Below are 23,509 nucleotides of genomic sequence, written 5' to 3'. Positions count from 1 at the left end.
CTTACATAAGCCAAGTGCCATTTGCTGATCATTGTATTTGCCTTTGCAGCGAGCTAGCCGAAGAGTTCTGGAAGCTTTCGCCACACGAGAATGTGGCACGCATGCGCCTTAAACTTGAGCCCCAACTGTATCCCAACAAGCATGAGAATGCCGCCAATTTGCGGGACAACGCCACCAGTGCCTACGACACAAAGTGAGTAGCTCCCTTAGTCCCTCAATCATTTCTTTTGACCCCTAACTCGCATTACTCTTTAGAGAAATATCCGAGTTTGACTCTACTATCAAAAATGCGGTGGTGCGCGACTTTCTCGCCGACGATGAGAGCTCCCAGCTAGAGGAAGAGTTGCGTCAGTTGATCGATACACAGTCACAACAGGATGCGGCATTGGAGAAACTAGTCATGTCCCAGGACTGTGAACTCATCACTCTGATGACCAAAGTCAAGGGACGAATTGAGGTCAACCAAAGTGTTTTTACATTTGTGGACCTTAGTCCAGCTTCGGATGATGGCTCCAAGCACGATTTTAGATTTTCTATCAATAAAATCCGAGAGGTTCATTTGCGAAAATATAATCTTAGACGCAGCGCGTTGGAGATCTTTTTAATAGATCAAACCAGCTATTTTCTAAACTTTACTACCAAGGTATGTGAAAAGAAAAATGAAATTACCTCTTAACTCGTAGTTTCATCGATTTTCATTTTAGACTCGCAACAAAGTCTTTACCAAAATTGTGGGTCTTCCATTACCAAACATATTGTACGGTTCGGGTCGATCTCCGCCGGAATTACTGCGCGCCTCAGGGTTAACACAGCGCTGGGTTAACCGTGAAATATCCAACTTTGAGTACTTGATGTACCTAAATACTATAGCTGGTAAGAAACCTCAAACTAACTTTGTACCCCATATCAGACTAAGCTTTTTCTTATGTTTAGGTCGCTCGTATAACGATTTGAGCCAGTATCCCGTCTTCCCCTGGATCCTTGCTGACTACACCAGCGACGTACTGGATCTGACGGACCCCCGATCATTCCGCGACTTGTCCAAACCTATTGGATGCGTAAGTGCCTTATAGGCAAATCACACTCATTCATTAAACCAAAATATTTTTTCGCACAGATTAATCCCAAAAACGAAGCTGAAGTTCGCAGCAAATACGATTCCTTTGAGGATCCCTCGGGTGCCATACCAAAGTTTCACTATGGAACACATTATTCCAACTCCGCAGGAGTTCTTCACTATCTACTGCGCGTCGAACCCTTCACCTCGCTGCATGTTGATCTGCAGAGCGGTCGTTTTGACGTGGCAGATCGACAATTTCACTCAATACCGCAAACGTGGAAGCTATTGATGGACAATCCCAACGATGTCAAAGAACTAATACCCGAGTTCTTCTATTTTCCGGAGTTTCTCAAGAATATGAATAAGTAAGATGTCTCCTAAATCCTTTCTTAGTTCGTGGCTTTAATTACTTTATTTCTTACTTCCTGATTTTAGGTTCGATCTGGGTCAATTGCAAATCACCAAGGAGAAGGTCGACGATGTCATTTTGCCTGCGTGGGCAACCACGCCCGAAGAATTTATTGCCATACATCGGCGTGCACTGGAGTCCGAATATGTTAGTCAGCATCTACATCACTGGATTGACCTCATCTTTGGACACAAGCAGAAAGGACCCAAAGCCGTTGAGGCGCTAAATGTGTTCTACTATTGCTCCTATGAGGGTGCCGTCGATCTGGACAAAATTACTAATCCCATAGAAAGGGAAGCTGTCGAAGGTTAGTTGTTAATATGGTCCCTTTAATGAATATACTAAAATTTCGATTCCTTTTAGGTATGATCAACAATTTTGGTCAGGTGCCTTCACAATTGCTGCGAGAGCCACATCCTCGTCGTCTCACTCAGGAGGAGACCTCACTCAAGTTGGTTCGAGCGGAGCTACGACGCCCGGATTTCACGCAGTTCCTGGACAAGGTTGTGCAGTACTACTGTGAGCTCTCCACACCTAAGGATCCCATTGTGTATTTAAGTCCACCGCGCAGTCCCCCACGCTCCTTCCTGCAGATGAGCCCCGATGTGTTGGTCAGCGTGTCTAAAGGTTGTATTCTCGGCTGCAACTCATGGATGTCATTCGACAAGGAGCAAGGTTTTCTACTGGAAATCGATGCCACTACAACAAACCTTAAGTAAGTGCCACGATATTAATTTCCAGAGAAATGCTAATGCGTGTCTTAATTTTACAGAAATCGCAAGCGTGTCTTTGGACCCTTCCACTCTTCACAGCCGCCGCACTCACAAAACTTTGCTGTCAGCACCGATGGCAAGCTGCTTTATGCCGGCGGCATTTGGGACAATGCGCTGCGCGTCTACAATCTAAACAAGGGCAAAACGGTTGCGTCAGTGACGCGCCATTTGGACATCATCACCTGCCTGGCATTAGATAATTGCGGTTCATATCTGGTGACCGGCTCTCGGGATTGCACGTCCATTGTGTGGAGCATTCAGGCGAATCAACAGGGCGGTGGCCCAACTAGCAACATTCCAGTGCACGCATTAACGGGACAGTCGCATATGCAAGCGATTACCCAACTGAATACACAGAACAGTTACTCACCCAAACCGCTTACAGTACTCTATGGCCACGATGATGCCGTCTCCAGTGTGGCCATCTATACAGAACTCGATCTTGTTGTATCCGGTTCGTTGGTGAGTAAGAGAATTATTCAACGCTTAATCAAAGAGTTAACTACTTTCAAATGTTGTAGGATGGCACTGTTAATGTGTACACGCTGCAAGAGGGACAATTTGTGCGCACACTCAAGCCGATTGGCTGCACGGAGTTCTGTGTACAAATCAGCTTTGTGACTGTTTCATATCATGGTAAGTGAGATCGCACACCTAAAAGTATGCAACGCTTTCTGTGCGTCGCCGCACAAAAGTATGCTACAAAAAGTAAACGTTGCAGTCGACGCAATTGACTTTTTCCATTGCCTACTTCTGGGGGCAATCGACGATGCGCTTCCGTTTGTGCGTAGTAGTATCATTGAACTGGCCCTTTATCAGACAGCAGACCCCACACTCAATGGCACTCACGTGCCTGCGCGCAGGGTCGGTGGCGGAGGGGGTGTGTGTGTGTTAGCACAATATGCAGTCGGTGTTTGAAGAGGGCAGGCACTCGAAACAATTTAATCAGCAGCAGTCGCCAGTCGCAGTTGTTCGCTTATCAAATGGCCTGTAAATTGCCACACACACAGCAAATATCACGTGATATTCTAGGCAGCACTTATATGTCACGTATGTGTGTGTGTGTGCGTTGATTGCTTGACTTTTGTTCATGCATTTCATGAGAGTTCTCATTCGTCATGGTCTCAATTTGTTTCATTTTTTTTTTTGTGATACAGCAATTTCATATCTTATCTTAATTAAACACAACACATTAGACTAAGCAGCTAGTTGAGCTTAGTTATTCTGCTGGCTGGCTGGCTAATCGCAATCGCAAGTGGCTGGCAATCGTAAGTGCCAAGGTTGATCACACCAGATCGAGCAGAAGTCATGCAGTTTGAAATTCCCCCATATCTTTGTGTTTCCCCCCTCACCCCTGAAATACCCAATTGCCGCTCAAGTGCTGGCGCCTGGCATTTATGGAATTTACGACTTTGCACTTTCTTTGCTGATTATGTGAATTATGCACATACTATAATTTTATATATGTATATAACTGCAGTCGGGCCCACTCCAAATGTTGTATGTTTATTTTGCAATTTCCGGCTGGCATTTAAATGAAATTGTTTTAAAACATTTATAAATCAATTGATATTTTTTTGGGCTGTAGTTAGTGGGATTGTTAATTGCGTTCTTTGCAAAGCTCAATTAATAAAACGGCTTTAATTAAATGTCAAACTCACGACAACTGCCTCCTTCCACTGCTCTCAGCTTATCAGCTAGAGCACACAGACACACATACACGTACACATAGAGAATCGTGTAGTTCTAGCACATACTCATGCTTAATGGAATCAATTCAGAAAGCAAGTCCCGCCGCAATCACAACAGCGAGTCACACGACCCGACGACCGCCTTCAATTCTCAGCGCACCCCTTGACATCCCTCCTCCCTACCTCCCTCCCTTCCTCCGTCCGCTTCCTTCGTCTCCCCACATATTGTATGCGTAGAAGACGCAAAAGCACCACAGAGCAAGTGTCGACTCATTCATTCTTCATTCTTCTGAGGCGCTTCACAATTTCATGAAATAGTTTGTAGTAAATCTCAGCGAGGGGGCCATAAATGCCACTCTACGTGAGTGTGTGTGAGTGTGAGTAGCCCACTGTGTGTGAGTCTACATTAAAAAAAAAAATACAAAAAAGAAGAAAAAAAAAGTCCGCATCGAGATTTTTTTGAATGAATGTAAAATGTCGCAATTGGCGAGAAGACAGCAACGCAAAGTGATGGGTAGTGAGGGGGTCGATGGGGTAGGGGTAATGGGGAGGTGCAAACTGCCTGTGACATGGTTATTTCTAGTTTAAACAAAATCACGTGGAAGAGCATCTACTTCACGAGAATTGAGGCATCATCAAACAGCACTCGGAAATAAATGTTGCTCCATTCAAAAAAAAATTCATGAATTTATAATGCGACAATACGCGCTCTCTCAATCAGTCTGCCCCTCGTTCTTTCACCCGCTCGATTTCGCTCTCTTCACTGCTCGCCCATTCTCCGTCCCGCTCTCTTTTTAGCTGTTCTGCAACAGACTTTAGGAACGAGTTTTCAATCAATTTCATTGGCATAGAGTAGCTCCGCAAACACTGATAAGAGGACAAACTACGCATCGGTTTAATGATCCGCATGAATAACGCTCCCCATTCTTTTGCTCTCTTGTTGTTGCTATCTTGTGAAGCGTGTCATAATCTCGAGAATGTCAGCGAGAAGCGTGCGCTTCTTCGAGCCAGCTTATCGATAATCAATGTGGGCCGGACCCTAGGTTTCTTCGTCTCACTCTCTTCGCTCTGCATTGGTAATACTCGGTGATCGTACACTCGAATGCACACAGTAAAAAATATAATGTTTGTACATTGAAATTTATTTAATGAGCAGATGTGAGACTCAAATTTGGAAAGCCGAACAAAGTACTTACTCTCTTACAAATTGCAATCACTATATTACGGAATCTTGTTCAAGGTTAATTAGCAATAAAGATTTTGTAATGAGGTGCAATTGATTTGAAACGTTGAGATGATTGAGTAAAAAAGTGGAGAGAATATTTTGGGAAATATGTACTAATATACTCAATAAATACTGAAATTTAAATCTACCAAATAATACTGAAAGTACTAGGTACAAATTTAGATGATTAAATAAAAAAGGTTGAGAAAATATTATACTCAATAAATACTGAAATTAAAAAAATACCAAATAATTAATACTGAAAGTACTAGGTACTAACAAATTTAGATGATTGTATAAAAAAGGTTGAAAAAATACTACACGAAATATATAATATTATACTCAGTAAATACTGAAATTAAAAAATTACCAAAAAATTAATACTGAATGTACTAGGTACTAACAAATTTAGACGATTGAATGCAAAAAGTGAAGAAAATTCTTTATGAATTATATATTATTATGCCCAATAAACACTAAAATAATAATATACCGAATAATTAATACTAAAGGTACTAAGAAATTAAGATGATTGAATATAAAAGTGTAGAAAATACTTTACAAAATGCATATTATACCCAATAAAAACTAAAATAAAAAAAATACCAATACTAATAATTAATACTGAAAGCAATCTACAAAAAGAAACATTCTTGGATTTTATCTCTAAGCAATGTGTATCAAAATAATCTTTAATACTTTAATAGAAACAAGATTTCTGTTCTTCCTATATTTGTTCAGAAACCGTATCGAGTTTTCTCTCTGTGTAGTTTGGTATTCGAACTCGCACTTGTGCGTATTCGTAATATTTCCAACTGCGTAGAATTCTCGCTCCCTGCCCCACATACCGCAATCGTTCCGGTTTGTCGATAAGATTGAGATGCTCAATTTCCCCCGCTTCCCTCAACCTCCCTCTCACACTCTGGGTCTCCCGTCACAATTGCAACGACTTCTTTGCCCCTGCATTTCATTTCAGTTTATTGGCATCATTCTTATCATCTTTCTGACGTCAGCATTACAATTGATTTCTCCCATCTCTTGCAGGTCATATTGCCTTCAGCGCCTTGGACGACACATCGCATTCGGTGCATGTGTATAGCATCAACGGTGCCAGCCTGGGCTCCAAGTATGTCTCTGGTCGGGTGACAGGACTCGCCTGTGCCTCCGACTACCTCGTTGTGGCTGACGATGCCGGCGACATTACCATGAGTCGACTCCATGGGTGAGTAGAGTCCATCTAAATGAATGAATATCGTTAATGGTTCTCATTCATTTCTTTGCAGGTTGAAGCCCGTCTTTGACATTCCTTTGCATATTCCAATCCAGACGGTGGTAGTGACCCCAGGCAACACGCATATCCTGGCGCCATTGCGCGATGGACGACTCGCGGTTGTCGCTGTCCAGCTGCCTAGTGGCAACAGCAAGAAACATTCCGTGCTCAACGTCTGAGCGAAACAATTGTAGCTGCAACTGGGCAAGACTCGATTCCGCAGCATATACGTTTTTATTTATTGAGTATTGAGTAATAGGAGTAGCCCTCCAATTCTTTCCCCCAACCCCTCCGATTTGTGTTATTGCGAATCCCAAGGAATCACTGGCAAGACGTGCCCCAGTTCTCAGAATTTCCATTTGTTAGCAAATGTCTTTTCATTCTTATTTATGTATAACGTAGTATTTGTGCATTTTTTCAATATCTTTGTCGTGATTGTCCAAAGTCATTTTAATTTTATTTGTTTCCATTTTTTTGTATTTTGTATTTCGCTTACGTGCCAAAAGATAAATTTAAAGAAAGTTGTGTTAGCTTCGGCCAAACCGAATATGCAATACCCTTGCAAAGGAAGAACTGTTTACGTTGAGGTACTTCATTAGATTAATATAGAAGAGAAAAAGGAAAAAATCAGCTACATAAAATTCCTGCCGCTTTTCAACCATACATCACATAATTTGAATACATATCTAAACTTAAGAGATTGGCAAACAAATGCGGCAAATGACACGCTCAAAGTGTGGTAGCCTTTGCAAGAGTATTGACAAGAGAAGAAGGGTAGAATGCGTTGCTTCTGCTTGAAATAACCCATTGACTAATGTCTGAGTATCCGCCAGATACACTTCTATTCACAGAAGATAGAAGTGGAGTGAGAGAAGACCGAGACAGAGGAGAGAGAGAGTATTAGTAGATCGAAATAATAGATAGCATATCATATCATTCCCTTGAATTACCAAGTATGATGACACATGCAACTTCAACAGTATTCCCATTATTTCTTTCATTCCTCTGTGTGAGTTCTGTACATTTTTGTTGTGCTTTTTATCAGCAATTAATCAGTTGCCTTCATTGGACATGTCCGGAGGCTAGACACTCAATGGGGCCTCCTCTTCTTCTACATACTATACCATATATTTTATGTTGTGTGGGGCTTCGCGCGCGCCTTCCAATTAGCTTGACAAATATTCGAATAAATCATTTATCATTAGGCTTGTGTGCTGACGTTTTTTTTTTTATAAATTAGCACATATAAATACGTGCCGTCATTCACACAACTAGAGCGTCGATCGCAACGGGGGACTGCGATGGGGAGGAGAAGGCAAACTGGTTGCCTGGCTGCCTGCCTGGCAGAGTGGATCGTCAGCTGTCCTCCCCTCCCTAAGTTGTTCCCCCCGCTTTATACCCACCATAATTTTGTGGGTATATCCATTCCCGTGCGCACTTGCCGCTGTCTCTGCCTCTGCCTCTGTCACATTGTTGCTGCCTCGCGTCCATCGTCCGACGTTTCCGTTGCCATTGCCTCTGGCTTGTTTCACAAGTATCTCTGACTCATGCGCGACTTTCAAATTGGCCCCAAAATCTCTGCCCGGCAACAGCAGCAGCAAGAGCAACAACGTGAGGTAGATCAACCCAACCCAGTCGAATCTGTGGGTCCAGTTGATGCCAACTGAGAAAGCTTTCGTTTGCCAAGCAGCCAAAATGATTGCAAATAAAAGAAACACAAAAAACGAGACATATCTCGTGTCTTTGGTTCAGGTGAATGCCGTTGCCGTTGCCGTCGTCGTCGTCGTCGTTCCCAATGCAATTCAAGTATTAAACGTAAAATTAGAGTCCGTCCACGGCACACACGAAATTTGTAGACAAAATTTGCAGACAATCGCAAATGCCAATTGATTGCACTTCTCTTTCAAAACTTGGGCCCTTGCCAAAGATTGTGAAACCCTTTCAACACCACCAGATATCCTCAAGTTAACCCCACAGCACCCCAGCGGTAATCCGTATCTCCTACCCTATCCCAACCTTATCTTTTCGCTCAAATGAAATTCCAATGACAAGTGACAATATATGTATAATAGAGCGTAATAGATCGTTGCCAATTGATCGCAATCTTCCCCGTTTCTTAATTTCTCTTCAAGCGCACAATCAGGACGTAATACAACTCAACTAACCTAATCTAACCTCACTTATGCTATATATGCTATACACTCGTAGTCAGTGTGCACTCCACAAAACAAAAAAAAAAACTATATATCAATCAATTATTTAGAAGTCTTTAACTTATATACGTACTCTACGTTTGCTCGTTATTTGTTAATAAAAAAAAAGTGCAAGTGCGAATAAAGTGTTTCGATTTTAGCTGTAGACAATACTTATGTGACACACTGTGTATAGATTGTATAACTGTATAACTGGTCAATAAAATGTGTTAATTATTCAAGAAAACAAAAGAAACGACACTCGAATTAATTTCATGTATTTTTTATTCATATTTAAACATATATAAAAAAGCATACTTCAGTTCAATTAGCTTAAAAAATTAAATATAAATTGTAGGGTATTTTGAATGGTGGGACACAGGGGGAGACGTGTGTTGTATAGTATATAGGGTATACAATAACTGATCTGTTAACTAAGTGAATACTTTTGCATTGCGATGGTCGATGGCATTAATGAATGTGCTGATCGTTCAATAAATAAATTTCGATTGCAAATGAATAGCGAATACTTGTTTCGATTATTATTCGAGTTGAATTTATGGTCGCGGGATGTGTGTGGGGGGATGCAGGTGACTTGGCTAATTGAGCCAAGTAAGATTAAGTAACGGCCAATAAGGTTAAAGTTAACTAGATTAGCTGCCTGAATCGTTAGGAACAATCAATTGCTAACTAGAATTACCTGATACAAAAACTAAAAAACTAAATTAATATTAAAATAAAAATTAAAAAGAATTACAAAACGGGAAATTATTCGATTTATATAGTATGAACATTAAAGTCTAAGCCGGCATTAGATTCTAGAGTTGAACTTGGACTACGTGCTAAAAATTATTCCACTTAATACTAAACTTATTCGTCTGTGGTATTTTCTCCGAATCTTCTTTTTTTTGTGTCTTTTTTTTTAATGTTGTGATATATTCTTATGGTATTTTTCTTTGTTTCACGCATCTTCAATGGCATTTGATCTATCTAACTAACTAAGAATTTTGTGTGTCAATTCAATAGCCTTGTTTATGCAATCTTTAGTCTTGTTCCTTCTGCAAAGAGTCAAAGCAAACATAGGGAAGATCGTCAGTTAGTAAGAGCCGTAAAAATCGGAAGAGATAGAGATGGGGGACGAGGAGGAGATACTTACAAGTACGGGGTAGACGAAGGTATCAGCCGAGTCGCTGCCAGCACGATTTTGCGCTATGCACTTGTAGTTGCCCATGTCCTCCCATTTGAGACTGGAGATCAACAGATCGCCAGTGGGCAGGAGCTTAAAGTGTTCACCCTGCACGATCTCCTTGTCCTCATTGTTGCGCCAGGTGATCTTGGCGTGGGGGCGAGCGTGCACCTTGCACGGCAACATCACCACTGAACCCATCAGATCCAGATGCGTCTTCTCCGTGTGGACAATGCGAGGAGCTTGATCGCCCTGATATTGTTTCTCCGCCCGTATCAAACCGCCCAGCCTCTGATCGCGACCCTGGTCCAATGGATGCACCGTGGTGCTGGCATACAGCATCTTGGAGCCAGTGCGTCCGACGCATGTGTAGATTCGGGACTCACTCAGCATGTGATCGATAATGTGCACGGATCGAACACGCACAATTGCGGAGGGCGCATACTCAGACACCGTATTCGTTTCCAAGTTATCGATCTCGGAGAGTGGCAGTTGGCCGACGATCCATTCAACCTTGGGTACCTGGGAGCCCATGAACTCACAGACAATGGCAACGGTGGCGCCGGGAGCTTGATGCATTGTTGTCGGGGGCGTCTTGGTGAATTTCAGCCACTCATCCTCGAAGGGATTGCCACGATTACGATGCTTGCTGGACGATGATGATGAGGACGAGGATTCCGGCTCGGTTTGAATGGAGTTATCCACCTCGTTGTTGTCGTCCAAATCGGCGCTCGACGATGGACGACTGTGGGCAACCGAAAGGCTCCCAAACAGCAGCAGCGCTATGGCGCACAGATTTAAATTCATTTTCTAAAAAAGAACAGAAAAGAAACGAGGCGGGTCTTAGTGATACGTTGTCGTCGTACGAGCGAATGAGCGATAGATAGATAGAGTGATGTTAGTGGGAGCAAAGATCAACAGCATTGGACTGTAATATATGTAGGTTAATAAACCCACGATGACGAGCATTATCAATAGAGGCACAGTCGGCAGTCGGTCGGACGGACTGATGACTGCTGGACTGCTGTACTGCCGGACGCAGTCGCAACTTACGTCCGAATCGAAGGCCGTAAATCACAAACGCAATGTCAACGCTAGGAGGTCCGATTCTTATCGTTAGACTGTACTCCTCGACTATCTATTGCGAAATATGTTAGGAATATACTACGCATCCTATATAATCGACATGAGAGTGGGAGAGATATGGCAATCTTAAGTGGGCAACGGAAATTGATATTGATAGATGAATAGATCCTTTGATGGTAATTTGCAGATATTTGCCCCGAATTCAATGACCTGGTTGTCTTTTTTTTTCCGAATTTCATCATGCCACGCGGTTCACACCGAAATAGAACATTCGACACGAAAGAGACGGCAACAAGCAGTAAAAGATGGTGGAGAGAGAGAGAGAGAAAGAGTGAGAGACAACGTGTGTGGGACGGAATGACGTCAGCAAACACCCACGCGACACCGGATCAAAGGCTAACCGGACGCCAACTCGAAAACGATTTCGAATTTTCTGCGAATTTCGAATTCGAATTCGAATTACGAATTCGAACTCGAACGCCCGTCTAGACAGCTAGATTAGCGATTCAGCTATGCATAATTTCGTATGACAATTTGTACGTCAAATATTGCATCAGATTTTGAGTTTCATTTGTAGTTTTTTTTTTTCTATTTCGATTCGCCCTTCGAAATGGGGTCTAATGTGATGAGGGGTTTTTTTTTCTGATTTTGTGGTTCGGCGAATTCGTCTCAAGGTTGGAGATTTTGGTTGAAACTGGAACTGGAACTGGAACTCACCTTTTGATTTGATTTCTTTTTTCTCTTCCGGTAAAAAATGTTTGCGAATTTCGGCGTAACGGTTATCGGTCTCAATTGCGAGTAGTAGTCGATTGATTTGCGAGCTAATCGACAGCTCTTTGTTATGTTATGAACGTGTTGAGCAGCTCTAAGTTGTGTGGCGATCTCGATTGCGCTTTCTGATTGAAATTGTTGAGCAGTAATTGTCTTAGCACTGACATAGGACCGGCGAGGGATGCCGTCTTGGTAGCCTGGCAGCTTAATTGAGGTGGAATTTTGGCAACTTCTTCGACTTGCTGGCTGCAACAATTGATTGCCAGTTTATGATCTGGTCGGTACCAATTGTATTGAATTTACGAGTTAGTTTCGTGGGTTATTCGACGTAGCGAATGTCAAGCTGACGGTTCATCGAATTGTCTGCACTCTCAAGCTGGATAATTCTGGAGATGATCTTCTGCTACTGCTTCTTTACTCGACCACGACTTCACTGCGACTTTTGATTCTTATGGTTGTTCTGGGCGCGACACTTTTTGGTATACGCACGGTTCATCGACATTACAAGTCAAGGTGTCTCAAATAAGCTTTGGCTTTTTTGTATTTTACGCTTTGAAACTTTTCTGAGGGGGGAAGTGTATTCGATTTGAAATCACGGTTTTTATTCGCACAGCGGGCTCAACGTCAGCGAGAGACTCTCAAAAAAAAGTTGTGTTCAACAGCTGAAAACTGTAACAGAACTGATTCGTCGTCGTTAGCTGTCTTCAATTTATATTGCTCCGCCGCAACGCGAGCAGTCGCAGTCTCTCTGTCACTCATTCTCTTACAGAGTCTGGCTCTCCCTTTCTCTCTGCCACTCTTGCGCACCCCGCTGTCCGCCATTCATTTTGCTGCTTCGCCAGCTCTCTCGGTCCCGTTCTCACTCACGCTGTTTGCTTCGTCTCTGCCTTCGTCTCGACCTCGGCCGCTGTTGCTGCTGCTGCTGCAATTGCGCTGCTCGGATGAGCTCGGGTGTGAGTTCGTGTCGGCACAATTCTTAGCAGAGATCGTAGGATGCCATCACCACAAAAAAACACGCATGCATAGCCATCATCATACAACACTTAATATCCGGAGCAAGCGAATTCGAACTGGACCATCTCCACAGTGACTATCTCATCGCATCTAGCATCTGTCGATTGCAGTACAATTCTCCAATTTAAGCTGCTCTTCGCAACTCGATACTAAGCCATTAATCTATTAATCCAGTAATATATAATTTTGGGTGATCTGTACACAATCGAGTCGAGGTCGTTTCACAATATTCCGCCGCTTTTTATCTTTTGAGAATGCATATTTTCTATTTCTTTTATCATAGCTTCACAGTTCTACAGTTCGTTTGAAATTAATATTAAAAATATTTTTTAATTTCCTCAGTTTGTTTTTTTTTTTTGAATATGTTCAATTTTAACGTAGTACAGTTTCAGATAGAAAACTATACTATGATAGATAATAAATTAATCACGTTTTCCATTGGGTTTTCTCAATCTATCCCCTATCATTTAATTGAAGTTTTTCCATTCATAATTGTTCTATTCTTCAAACTTCAACTATTAAATTGGTATTTCCATGTTCCACATTTTTACTTTTCCATAAAACTTATTGGGAAAAGAATATAGTTGTAAAGTTTTATCGCTTTCAAAGCAGGAAACCTTGTAATACATTTATTTAAGGAATAATATTGTAATTCCATAAGTGATTCCATAAGCATACAACTTGAATAATCGAAGTAGTATAATTGATACAAGTTTCCTTAATTTGTTGATGAACTTTTACAATTATTTTTTGCCATTTCAGAGATAATGGCATTATAAAATTCTAATTGGTTACCCTAAGCTTTCAAAGTGGATTTGCTAACAGGAAACTTTAGGAAATTGTATTTTCAATTATTTAGGCATTCAGCTAACAACTTTAAATGTCGAATTCGAAATTGTTGTATATGAAGATAGATTTCCTTAGGATTTCGAGGTACAGTTGCGAGCTAGACTCAAGGCTCTTGAATCTTTCGAATGCGTATTGCGTTGACTTGTTGGCTTGACTCCGTTGACAACTGCAAGAATTCAAATATATGGCCAAGAGCTGCACTTGTGTTTAAGCTTCTTGCTTGCTTGTCTTGCGACCAGATTCGTACGTGAGTGGCGGCATGGCTTTAACATTTAGATGAAGCAAGTGAGGGACTGTGACAGGGGCAGGGGCAGAGGCAAGGGAATCAAGAATCGGCTGAATGCAAGGTTCCATTAGTCCGCGACCACCAAGTCGTCGCTCCACGCACACTCTTCTCTCCTCTGTATATCTGTGTCTCTGCTGTTCTCCCGTTCTCTCCTCAGTCATCGCTCTGCATGCTGTTGTTCATTGCAATCAAGTGAGTGCCAGTTTGTCTGCTGCGATCGCTCGGTTGAGGGCAGAAACAACACAGTGTGTGTAACGTTGATTGCTCGGATCCGACTTGTGGACGCTGCGGAGCGTGTTTTGGAGGGTGTGGGGATCAGGAACAACGAGGGAACTGAGGGGCAGCAAGGGAGCCGCCACAATGGCAGACAGACTGGCAGCAGTCACAGTCACAGTCGCAGCCGCAGCCAATTCAAGAGATCGCGTGTTCGTTTTCCGCTGTGCTGCGGTTACGTGGACAGCGACTGTGGCGGGACGGTGGGAGAGGAGAGAAATGGCAGCAATTGCTGGCCGCTTGTAGCTGGTTGCCTGTTGCTGTTGCTGTCGCTTGTCGTTTGTTGCTTGTTGCTGGGCGGCAGCCAGATCTGAGATCGGGTCGCGAGTGTCGCGCGTTCTCTTTGCTGCCCGGGTTGGCTGTTGGCTGGCTGTGACTAGTTTTTCTTTCTTTATTATCAACCTCACATTGACAGCCAACAACGAGATGCAATTCTACAAGTAATATATATTTATTGCTCGTTACACAAATCGAGTTGCCCCCTTTCTTCCCCTTCCCCTCTTCAGCGGCATATCAATTGATGGCATGAAAAATCGCACAGGTGCTGAATGACTCTTGTGTCTCGTGCCCGCCCTTAGACAACGCCGGCACATCTCAAAGGTAAGTAAGTTTTCGTCCCATCTCACCCTCTTCACCTCTTCCCTTTCTAATCAGATGATAACGTAACGCAACGTAACGCTGACGTAAGCGAGACAAGTACATTTATGGCAATTAAGTCTACATAGATCATCTTTGAGGTGGTGGTATTTCCTAGCGAATGCAATTAAACTAATGTTCCGGAAGAGACAGTTTGAAATCTGGATGCAGCTTAAGAGAGGATTGAGCTATAGATAAATCAGAAATGTGACTCAAATTAAGCTATAGACAAGCTACAGTTGAAGATATCTCCATTTGCTAATCGCGTTAACGAGCCATACATATTCATTAGCATTGAGAGCCGTACCAGCCTTTTTGGCAGCACCGACTTATCGATCTCATTTGGGTCTATCGCATTTTGATTAATGCTTCCCAAGCTTATGATGTCAATTTCCTAGAAATCTCTGTGTGTGGGGCTCGAAGAAAGGTCGACATGATGGCATGATCGTGTCATTGTCTTCTGATCATACGATCATCGTAGCTTTTGTTTTATATTTTTCATTTCTTTTCTTTTTTTTTATTGGGTGTGGTAACAATTATTGCATCAGCCGATAGGGGAGAGATGTACAAACTCTACACTCTACACTACTGCAGTAGAGCTAAATTGGCCCGCTTCAGCTAATGGCGATCACTCTCCACTTCTCGCTCTCTCTCTCTCTCTAGCTCTTTCTCGCCTTCTCTTTCTCTAGCTCGATCGCTTAGTTTGCACTTTTCTTGCTAATTAACGGCTTCAGTCGAGACAGTCGAGACCGGAAGGTGCGAGGAGGGAGGGTCCAGATGCTAAAACGGCTCATTCAAAGTCAGCAAACAGACAGGGGGACAGACATTGAGTTCGGGGAAACGATAGTGCAACATGCAACTGCCAAGACCAGTCACAAACACACACACACACACACACACACAGACAGAGCAGTTGTCATGCTGGCATGTGAATTGCAGGTTGTACGAATCATCAAATGTATGAGTGTGTGAGTGTTTGCTATATACACTATCCATTGCACTGCACCGGGTGACGACGTGAGAAAATTCATGTGCATGCCACAAATTGTGTGCCGTTTTCATGGAGTTTGGTTTTCCTTTTTTTTTCAAAGACTGACTTGACTTGTTCGCCTGGCAACAGCAAAAAAAAAAAAAAAGAATCGACCTCGACCTCAAAGACGTCGCGACATCGTGCAAAGAGCTCGTGTCTTTGAAGAACGAAAGAAAAAACCCGCTGCCTGGGGAATTATAACGGAAGTACGGCTCGGCTCATTTCCACTGTATTCTGATCTATTCATTTAGAATGGATTCAACAGGTTTCAGCTTTGAGGTTAGAAACCGACTCCACACTCACTGCAGCCATGACAGACAAAGTAAGCAAGCAAGAAAGAGAGAGAGAGACAAATGTCTGAACTTGCAAGTGGATTTCCCTTTCAAAGCCTGTCACAAGCTATGATATATCTTCAATTCTACGAACATTACTACGAACAATCCAAATCTTGTTCATACATATAAAAGTACTATAATCGCTATTGTGTTTGTATTGTGTGGAAGCAAAATGGAATGGAAAATTTATAAAACCACTGTATATTTTTTTTTTTTGGAATTTCGGCTTGTGGAAATTTTTCGAGTGCTGGCCGAGAAATCGAAATGAATTTCAATTATCGCTAATTGTTTAGCTGTTAGCATTAACAGCACATATGGTACAATATAATACAATATAGTATTATCAAGCATACTATATTGTATTATATTGACTAACTAACTAACTAGCTAGTCTAGTATAGTCTAGTCGCAGTTGCAGTCGCAGTCGGCGTCACACTTCCTCATCTGCTCATTCATATTCATATTGTATTCTAATTTATCAATTAACCTATGGAGTGTGCCCATGTTAACACATGCATACACGTTCTCTGTGTGTGTGTGTGCTTAGTGTGTAAGTGTTTGTAATCTGCTTTCCTTGCATTCTTGCATTGTGTGTGTTTTTTGTGTGTCTCTGGTTACCTTTTGTTCGTTGTGCAACAAGCAGAGCACCCAACACTAACACCAACAACGGGCTACAACAACAACAGCAATGTGACCATCAGCGACCACCACCGAAGTGAGTATCGACTCTAAACTCACTCGCCCAATTCAACGCTGCGATTGCATCAGCCATTTCAACTCTGTCGACGGCGACGGCGACGTCGACTGCAATTGAGCGGGCAAAGGTAAAGCCGAGCATAACCCATAAGCCCTTGCCCTTGTCGCACTCTTTTTCACCTCTCACTCTCTTTGCTATGCGTGCGTGCTAGTGTTTGTGTGTGTGAGTGTGTGCCGATGAGTCAGCGTTCGAGTTAATCACAGCTTGGCAGGTGGCATTACCATACACACACAGTTGTTGAAAGCGAGGTTATGCGTTCCTATTAGGTTAAAGAGTAGACGGGATTCACGTAGGCAAAAACGTTGGCTACGTCAGAGATGCTTCTAATAAAATCTTAATCCATGCCAATTAATTTGATTTATGGGAATTTCTTTGCTGTCTGCTTGAAATTTACGAGGAATTGCGACGCTTTTGAATATTTTGAACTACCCACACATATTGTGAATTGGGGTCCAAGCATGTGATCTCCATCTATAAAATAACAACTTGGGGGGAGGGAAGGCGAGAGGGTTGGACCAGCAAATAAGAAAAACAAAACTGAAGATCCAATGACGTATGTATGTAGATGTTTTCAACTTGGCGCTATTATCAACGCAAAAGTTCAATAGAGCTTGAATAACAATTATGAGCAATATTGAGCAAAAAATATAAAAAAGGGGGCTCGTTGCTTTACACACACACACACATCGAGGACAGGGCCGTTGCTCACATTATAATCGAACGAGCCAAATACCACACAATTAACAATTTCTCTTAATTGGCAGCATACACACATAGGCAAACACACACAAATTGTCCATATTGATACAAAACATGCATACATATTTTTATATCTATTTGTCTTTGTCTCCCATCCAGCAGCATAATGATAGCTTTGCCTCTATCTAAGCAATATCATGTGTGTGTGTGTATCGTGAGCAAGAGCAACGTCACAAGCTAATTCGCCGCACTTGTCGCCGCAGCCTCACCCTTTGCCCATTTCGCCGCTTGGGGGCTCGTCTCTCTCGGTGTCGCCGTTGGGCCAGCGTCAGCAGAGGCAGCGACGCATAAGCTATTAACACACACACTCGCACTCAGGCGCACACATAAACGAAGAGCGACGTATGCCTCCACTAAGCTCCAGTGCCGTTGATTGCTCTTATGATCGAATGAGCGCATTCGTGCCTCTCTTTCTCTCTCTCTCTCTCCCTATGACTGTCTCTGTCTCTCTTGATCGATGGCATGCAAATGCAAATGTCAAATGCAAAATGCAAAAGCGAATGCCGTTGATCCGCCAATCTACCCAGCACTTACCCCCTCAGCCGCACTCAATCTCTCGCTCGCGCTGTCTCGCTTCCTCCCTCTCAAGTAACTCTGACGCATTTGAACTCGTCCAGTGCTTCGCTTTGCTAATTCCATAACTGTCTGTCCGTCCCTGTCTGTATATTTATGTGTGCGTGTGTACACTTGTACTCCATTGCGCTTTTCGCCTTCAATTTTTCATTTTGTTTAGGTTTTTTTGCACTCTTTTCATTAAATAAATTGCAATTTATTACAAAACGATCTGATTATTAATTGCTTTTGAATTGATTTCGCTGGTCCGACTCGTTTGCCGTACCGCCCGGATGCTCGGATGCGGGGCAGCGGGCAGAGCAGCGACTGCGTGACCAGCGCAACGTCAACGTCAGCAACAAGGCAGGCGTTACAGATTCTGTGCTGTCTGTGTGCATGTCTCGAGGCGCACGTAGTCCAGCATCCAATTCCAATTGGAGTTGAAAATGACACTAAATGGAGCTGTTTGAGTCACCCACCAATTATGCAGATAAGAGCGCGGCAATTTCAATTTCGCCATTGATTGAAATTCGCCTTAATCGGATGTTAAATGTTACGTGGAAATGCAAATTGATAACATCCAAAAAAAATAAAAACAATCTCCAAAAGTTTGTTATTATTTCGAGACATTTCTGTATTCTGTTTTTGTCGTATCATTTCGCAGAATAGCCGAAAATACGTAGCCAGAGGGTCTTGTATTTGTTTATACATCGGAGCATAAAAACATTTTTCTGTTTATCTGAAACCCCCTGAGAATCTCCGTATTTTGAAGGAATTCTACACAAACACAAGTCTTTTTCCCACTCGAGCAGACTTATCGGCGTCAATTTTTCAGCCTTCAACTGTATCTCAATCTTTGTATTATCCCATATTATACTCAGAGATTTATAAATAAAATTTTAAATACAAAATGCTTTACTGTCAGTGTCAATTCGTGCCCGGCGATAAGCTTTAGACGTCATGATTTTGTGAAGGCCTCGCTTTAGATTTTAATGGTTTATATTATATAAAAGTTGGTATATAATTACGATTAAAATGTGCAAATCACGATATTCTTCCAGACCCAATGGCAAGGCCTTAAACTACATTTATCAACTTTTCTCTACTGAAATCCAGATTTGTTGCCAAGTGATACCGTAATTTGTGTTTGTTATCATGATAATATAATGAATATAAATAATTGTTCACTGAGTCTATAAGACTAGGGCAATGTGCAAAATTGTATTACGCCTAATATATAAAAACTTTAACGAAATCTTCGCTTTATAATAAACAGAGTCAATTCAATATTAAGCTTATTTGATAGATCTGACACATTATGACGAAAAAAAACCCTTTTTACGGTGTGTAATCTTTGGCAACGCAAATAAAGCGTTTAGCACTATTATTTGTCAATTTATAAATATGTAGGTAGTATCAACGATGGTCCGAAAGTGTCGCGGACTTGAGGTGTCAGGTGTTTCTCTGGCTGACTCAGAGCCCAATCAATTACTGACCGATAGCCGCAATTATAATAAATTTACGTATGACAGGTACTCACATGATTTTACTAGTTATTGGGTCAAAAGTTAGTACATACCTGCATTTTAATGTTATTATATGTTGCGGTTCCTTTTGATAGTCGCTGCACTTTAATTTTCACTGAAGCTTTTCACTTGAACGTGCACTTTCGCTGAGGGAAATACCGAATCGTTTACAACTTTCCTCAAATGTATTTTTTCTATTTGAACGTTCTTGATTTTTGCGTATTCTCTCTTATTCTCGTTCGATACGAGTGAGATGTGATGTGATGACTGTTGGCTAGTGTTGTTACTGTTACTGTGTGGCGAAAGGTTGAGCGTCCATGCTTTTTATATCGGCCGCCGAATTCAACAAGTGCCGCTTGCTGCTCGTCAAAGCGACAGCAAATTGGTCGCCGCCACTCGGCTTATTAACAGTTATGGCGTCTGTCTCTGTCTTCGTCTCCGTCACATCTTCGTTCTTGTCATGCATTAGTATTGGTGTTAACATCGGGATGGATGTGCGTGTACTTACACCAATACGCTTTGTTATATTTGTATTTGTATTTGTAATGGTATTGGATTTGCTCTCGTCGTTTCATCGTCGTCTCCGCCATCGTGTGATGCTGCTTTCAAAGTGTGCGTGTGTGCTTGTGCGTAAGTGTGGGTGACGATTTGTTGCGCTGGCTCCTTTGATTGAAAAAATGAATGCAAATTTATTTTGATATCACATTTTTTTCATTAATATTCGCGTTGATATGCATTGTCGCTGCACGAATGCGAATTGGCATATAATAAAATGGGTGCGCATTTATTTAGATACATTTATTTAATCCATTTGTAACCTCAATCCATAATTCAAATACAGTTTTTTCTCGACATTAGCAGTTAACTCTATTTGCGAGCAGTTACAAAAATTTGCACTAGACTGTGCAGCGATCAAGTGTTGATTCACAGCCGGTATCGAAAGTTATCGAATGTTCGGTGACTTGGTTCCAAGTAAAAGGTTATCATTTGATTAAATTAAATGTTGAATCACTTTATATTTCAAGCAATTGGTTAATAAATTGCAACTCATGCACTACATTCTAGAATTGCTGGTCACTCTGAGTATTTGTTGATGCACATTTATTTTACAAACGTTATCGGAGTCTATCGCACCCTTATCGTTCGTATTTTGCAACTAATCGATATAGCCAAAGGATCATTAGGCGTATCGAAAGCTTTCGATACCTGAAGTCCGAGTGAGTATTTCTAGTGATGTATCGCTAGTGATATCGATATTGCTATTGCCTGTTCTTTGTTGTTATGCCTATGTATTCCTACTTGGGCTGTGTCCAGTAATTAGTGTTTGACTCTTGCGTTGACCCTTGTTAAGTTTCGGAGCATTTGAATTTGTTGAGCAGCGGCTGGAATTCTTTGGTTCGTTCAGCCTACCCGAGAGTTGCTGTGTTGCTGCTTGTGATTGTCCGAATTGAATAGCCAGCGAAATCTGCATTTCATTTGCGGCCCTCCACAAATCTCAAACGTAACCAGTTCCAGCTGGGGCGGTACTTCCGTTTCCACTGACTCTTCCCCCTCCCCGCACTCACAAGTAGGTAAGCTAGCTAAATGCAACTGCGGATCAATGGCTGCTGTGGACGCCACGCACTGCGTTGAGCAGCCCTGGGTTGCCAGGGCTGCGCTTAGGTGGCAGACCTGCTGTGACATTTGCATATGGCATACCCCCCGCGCGTGCCCCCGCCATACAGTGCGTTGCAAATAAAGCTTAATTGATTCCGTGACATAAATTGAAATGCACTCGTCGAAGACGAAGTTGAAGTTGAACCGTTAAATTCAAATGAGATTGCAACTGCAGTGTGCACTTTAAGTGCACTGCATGGCGAGGGGAGAGGGCTTGACATGTGCGATAATTGCCAAGTGAGCCAAGCACAGCAATCATCATCATAATGAGCTGCTAATCAATGTGCGGGGTCTTTGGGGTCACCACACACCCCAAGCGCTGCCTGGCAACAGACGCTGCCCTTAGACAAGAGAAGAGAAGACGAGACAAGACAAGCCCCGCTGTGAAAGCCCGTTGTTGTTGTCATTGGTCTGAGCCCTTCAGCGCCCACACAGCATCCAATTTGGCCATCATGGAATCCGCAATAAGGCTTCATTTGAATTGCCAGCTTGTCTCCAATTGATAACCATGCCGCCTACGCCTGTTGCGCATGGAGTCCCTACGTTTTCGTTCGTTCGTTCGTTTTTTTCTTTTCGGCCTGGACTCCTTGGGGTCCCATCATCAGTCATCATCAGCGGCCAATCAGTCAACAGCATGTCGTAATTAAATATACATAGTAAACAACAACGTGCAACAAAACTGATGCCACTTGTGGCATGTCCACGCACGTACTTCGCAAATTATTTATCAAATTGTTCGGAATTAATCCCAGCGCAAGTCATCAGAGCCGCGTTAAGCCTATTGACGGTTTTTTTTTCGTATTTTTAGAATTTCTATAGATCTTCGTTGATTCCCTCAATTTATTCCTTTGTTGACAATTTTGAAGCATACTTTTAGGGGCAGCTCATGCAGAGCACGCAGCTTGACTCGATGCGATGTGATGCGATGACTTGAGCTGAGCATCTTGAAGCAGAGTTTACACAAAGGCACATTGGCTATTTATAAACTAATCAAATTTGTTGCTTCCAGTGATTCGACTTTAAATTGCAACACACCAAATAGGCTATAAATCACCCAATTTTGATTTTGCGGTTTTAAGCTTGTGAAACTTGCCACAACATTGAGCTCCAAGATGCTTTCACAATTTTCTTTTTTTTTAACATAATAAAAAAACCCAGCTAAGCCACAAATGTGCCATAAAAATTGGATGTAAGTATTAAAATGGTTTCGGTTTTATTTATAGAAATAAATTTAATTAGAGTTCCATTAACATTTAACTATTTGTTAAACTATAAAAATTACACACTACAGATACCTCACTTAAGTAAAATGGACCGAAAACTTAATGAATAAAATATTGTAAATATTTAAAAAAAATATTTAGATAGTAAATAATACTTGAGAGGAATTTTATTCCGATCCGCTGCTTAATATGTAGTTCCTATATACCCATATGAAACTTTCCGAACTCAAGATAGATTTTTAACTGCTTTTATAATAATAAAATTTTTAATAAGAACAAACAACAAATGTACTATAACCAAGTATTGACAGAACAAAAATTAAGATCGGATATAGTGATAGATATGTATGTATGTATAAATTATTAAGTCAATACAAACGTTTGGCTTTGCCATAATAACCGATCTCTTTTCTCTACAAGGGCACCGCGACTAACCTCAATGTATGCAACATTATTGTAAATTTTTTTTTTAATTTTAAAAATATTCCAATCTTAAAACTGTTAATTTTGATTTGCCTAAATATACATATACCATCAAACAATTTTTTTATAGTACATTAAAACGATAAACTGTTTTTTGGCAACCTCGTCATCTATACATAAGGAAAAACTGAAATATATAAACGTACAAAACTTTATTGCAAAATAAAATCAGAGCCTTAAATTTACTTATTTATTAAATTATATATATCCGCTTAAAGAAGCTCTGTAAATGACAATAATTTCAATTTAATGTTAAATTCAGAAATGTTCAAAGTAAATTTACTTTATTTAACATAGTGCACATATATTAACGAACGGTGCTGTAAGCTATCAAAACATATGCCTAAAGCTTACTAATTAGCGATTTCACCAAAGCTTTAATTCAACTGCTAAACGGAAAAGTAGCGGCTATAAAAAAAAGCTTCAACAAGCCAGCTGACGTACCCAAAAGGAAAAAAGTTTGTACT

The 23,509-nt window shown here is 41.6% G+C and overlaps 3 protein-coding genes across 4 annotated transcripts in view; 1 reads left to right on the top strand and 2 right to left on the bottom strand.

Moving 5' to 3' along the window:
• Nucleotides 1-9,316, top strand: part of LOC133842726 (neurobeachin-like protein 1) — a 37,500-nt gene extending 28,184 nt beyond the window's left edge. For both annotated transcript variants that reach the window (XM_062275933.1, XM_062275934.1), the window contains 11 exons: nt 50-193; nt 256-643; nt 705-873; nt 934-1,058; nt 1,118-1,425; nt 1,496-1,776; nt 1,833-2,184; nt 2,242-2,704; nt 2,764-2,878; nt 6,203-6,380; nt 6,442-9,316. In XM_062275933.1, coding sequence (XP_062131917.1) covers nt 50-193; nt 256-643; nt 705-873; nt 934-1,058; nt 1,118-1,425; nt 1,496-1,776; nt 1,833-2,184; nt 2,242-2,704; nt 2,764-2,878; nt 6,203-6,380; nt 6,442-6,607 — 2,689 coding nt within the window. In that variant the 3' untranslated portion in view covers nt 6,608-9,316. The remainder of the gene's footprint in view (nt 1-49; nt 194-255; nt 644-704; nt 874-933; nt 1,059-1,117; nt 1,426-1,495; nt 1,777-1,832; nt 2,185-2,241; nt 2,705-2,763; nt 2,879-6,202; nt 6,381-6,441) is intronic.
• Nucleotides 8,888-19,958, bottom strand: LOC133842734 (neural/ectodermal development factor IMP-L2). Its single transcript, XM_062275946.1, has 3 exons — nt 19,734-19,958; nt 9,777-10,616; nt 8,888-9,678 (listed from the first exon to the last, which is right to left on the bottom strand). Exons 1-3 carry the CDS (start codon nt 19,737-19,739, stop codon nt 9,664-9,666), a joined length of 861 nt encoding a protein of 286 aa, XP_062131930.1. The 5' UTR covers nt 19,740-19,958; the 3' UTR covers nt 8,888-9,663.
• LOC133842739 (uncharacterized) lies at nt 11,732-12,341 on the bottom strand. The gene has a single exon (XM_062275950.1). The coding sequence runs from the start codon at nt 11,828-11,830 to the stop codon at nt 11,732-11,734; it is 99 nt and encodes a 32-aa protein (XP_062131934.1). The 5' UTR covers nt 11,831-12,341.
• Nucleotides 19,959-23,509: the final 3,551 nt, after the last annotated feature.

The sequence above is a fragment of the Drosophila sulfurigaster genome, chromosome 3 (genome assembly GCF_023558435.1).
Source record: "Drosophila sulfurigaster albostrigata strain 15112-1811.04 chromosome 3, ASM2355843v2, whole genome shotgun sequence".
In the NCBI taxonomy this organism is placed as follows: Eukaryota; Metazoa; Arthropoda; class Insecta; order Diptera; family Drosophilidae; genus Drosophila; species Drosophila sulfurigaster.
The sequence above is the reverse complement of the archived record's forward strand: the minus strand, read 5'-3'. Positions and strand labels throughout refer to the sequence as shown.

What these genes read in the sequence shown, in the direction of transcription:
- LOC133842739 (XM_062275950.1), bottom strand. Translation starts at nt 11,830, where the DNA reads ATGTCAGTGCTAAGACAATTACTGCTCAACAATTTCAATCAGAAAGCG.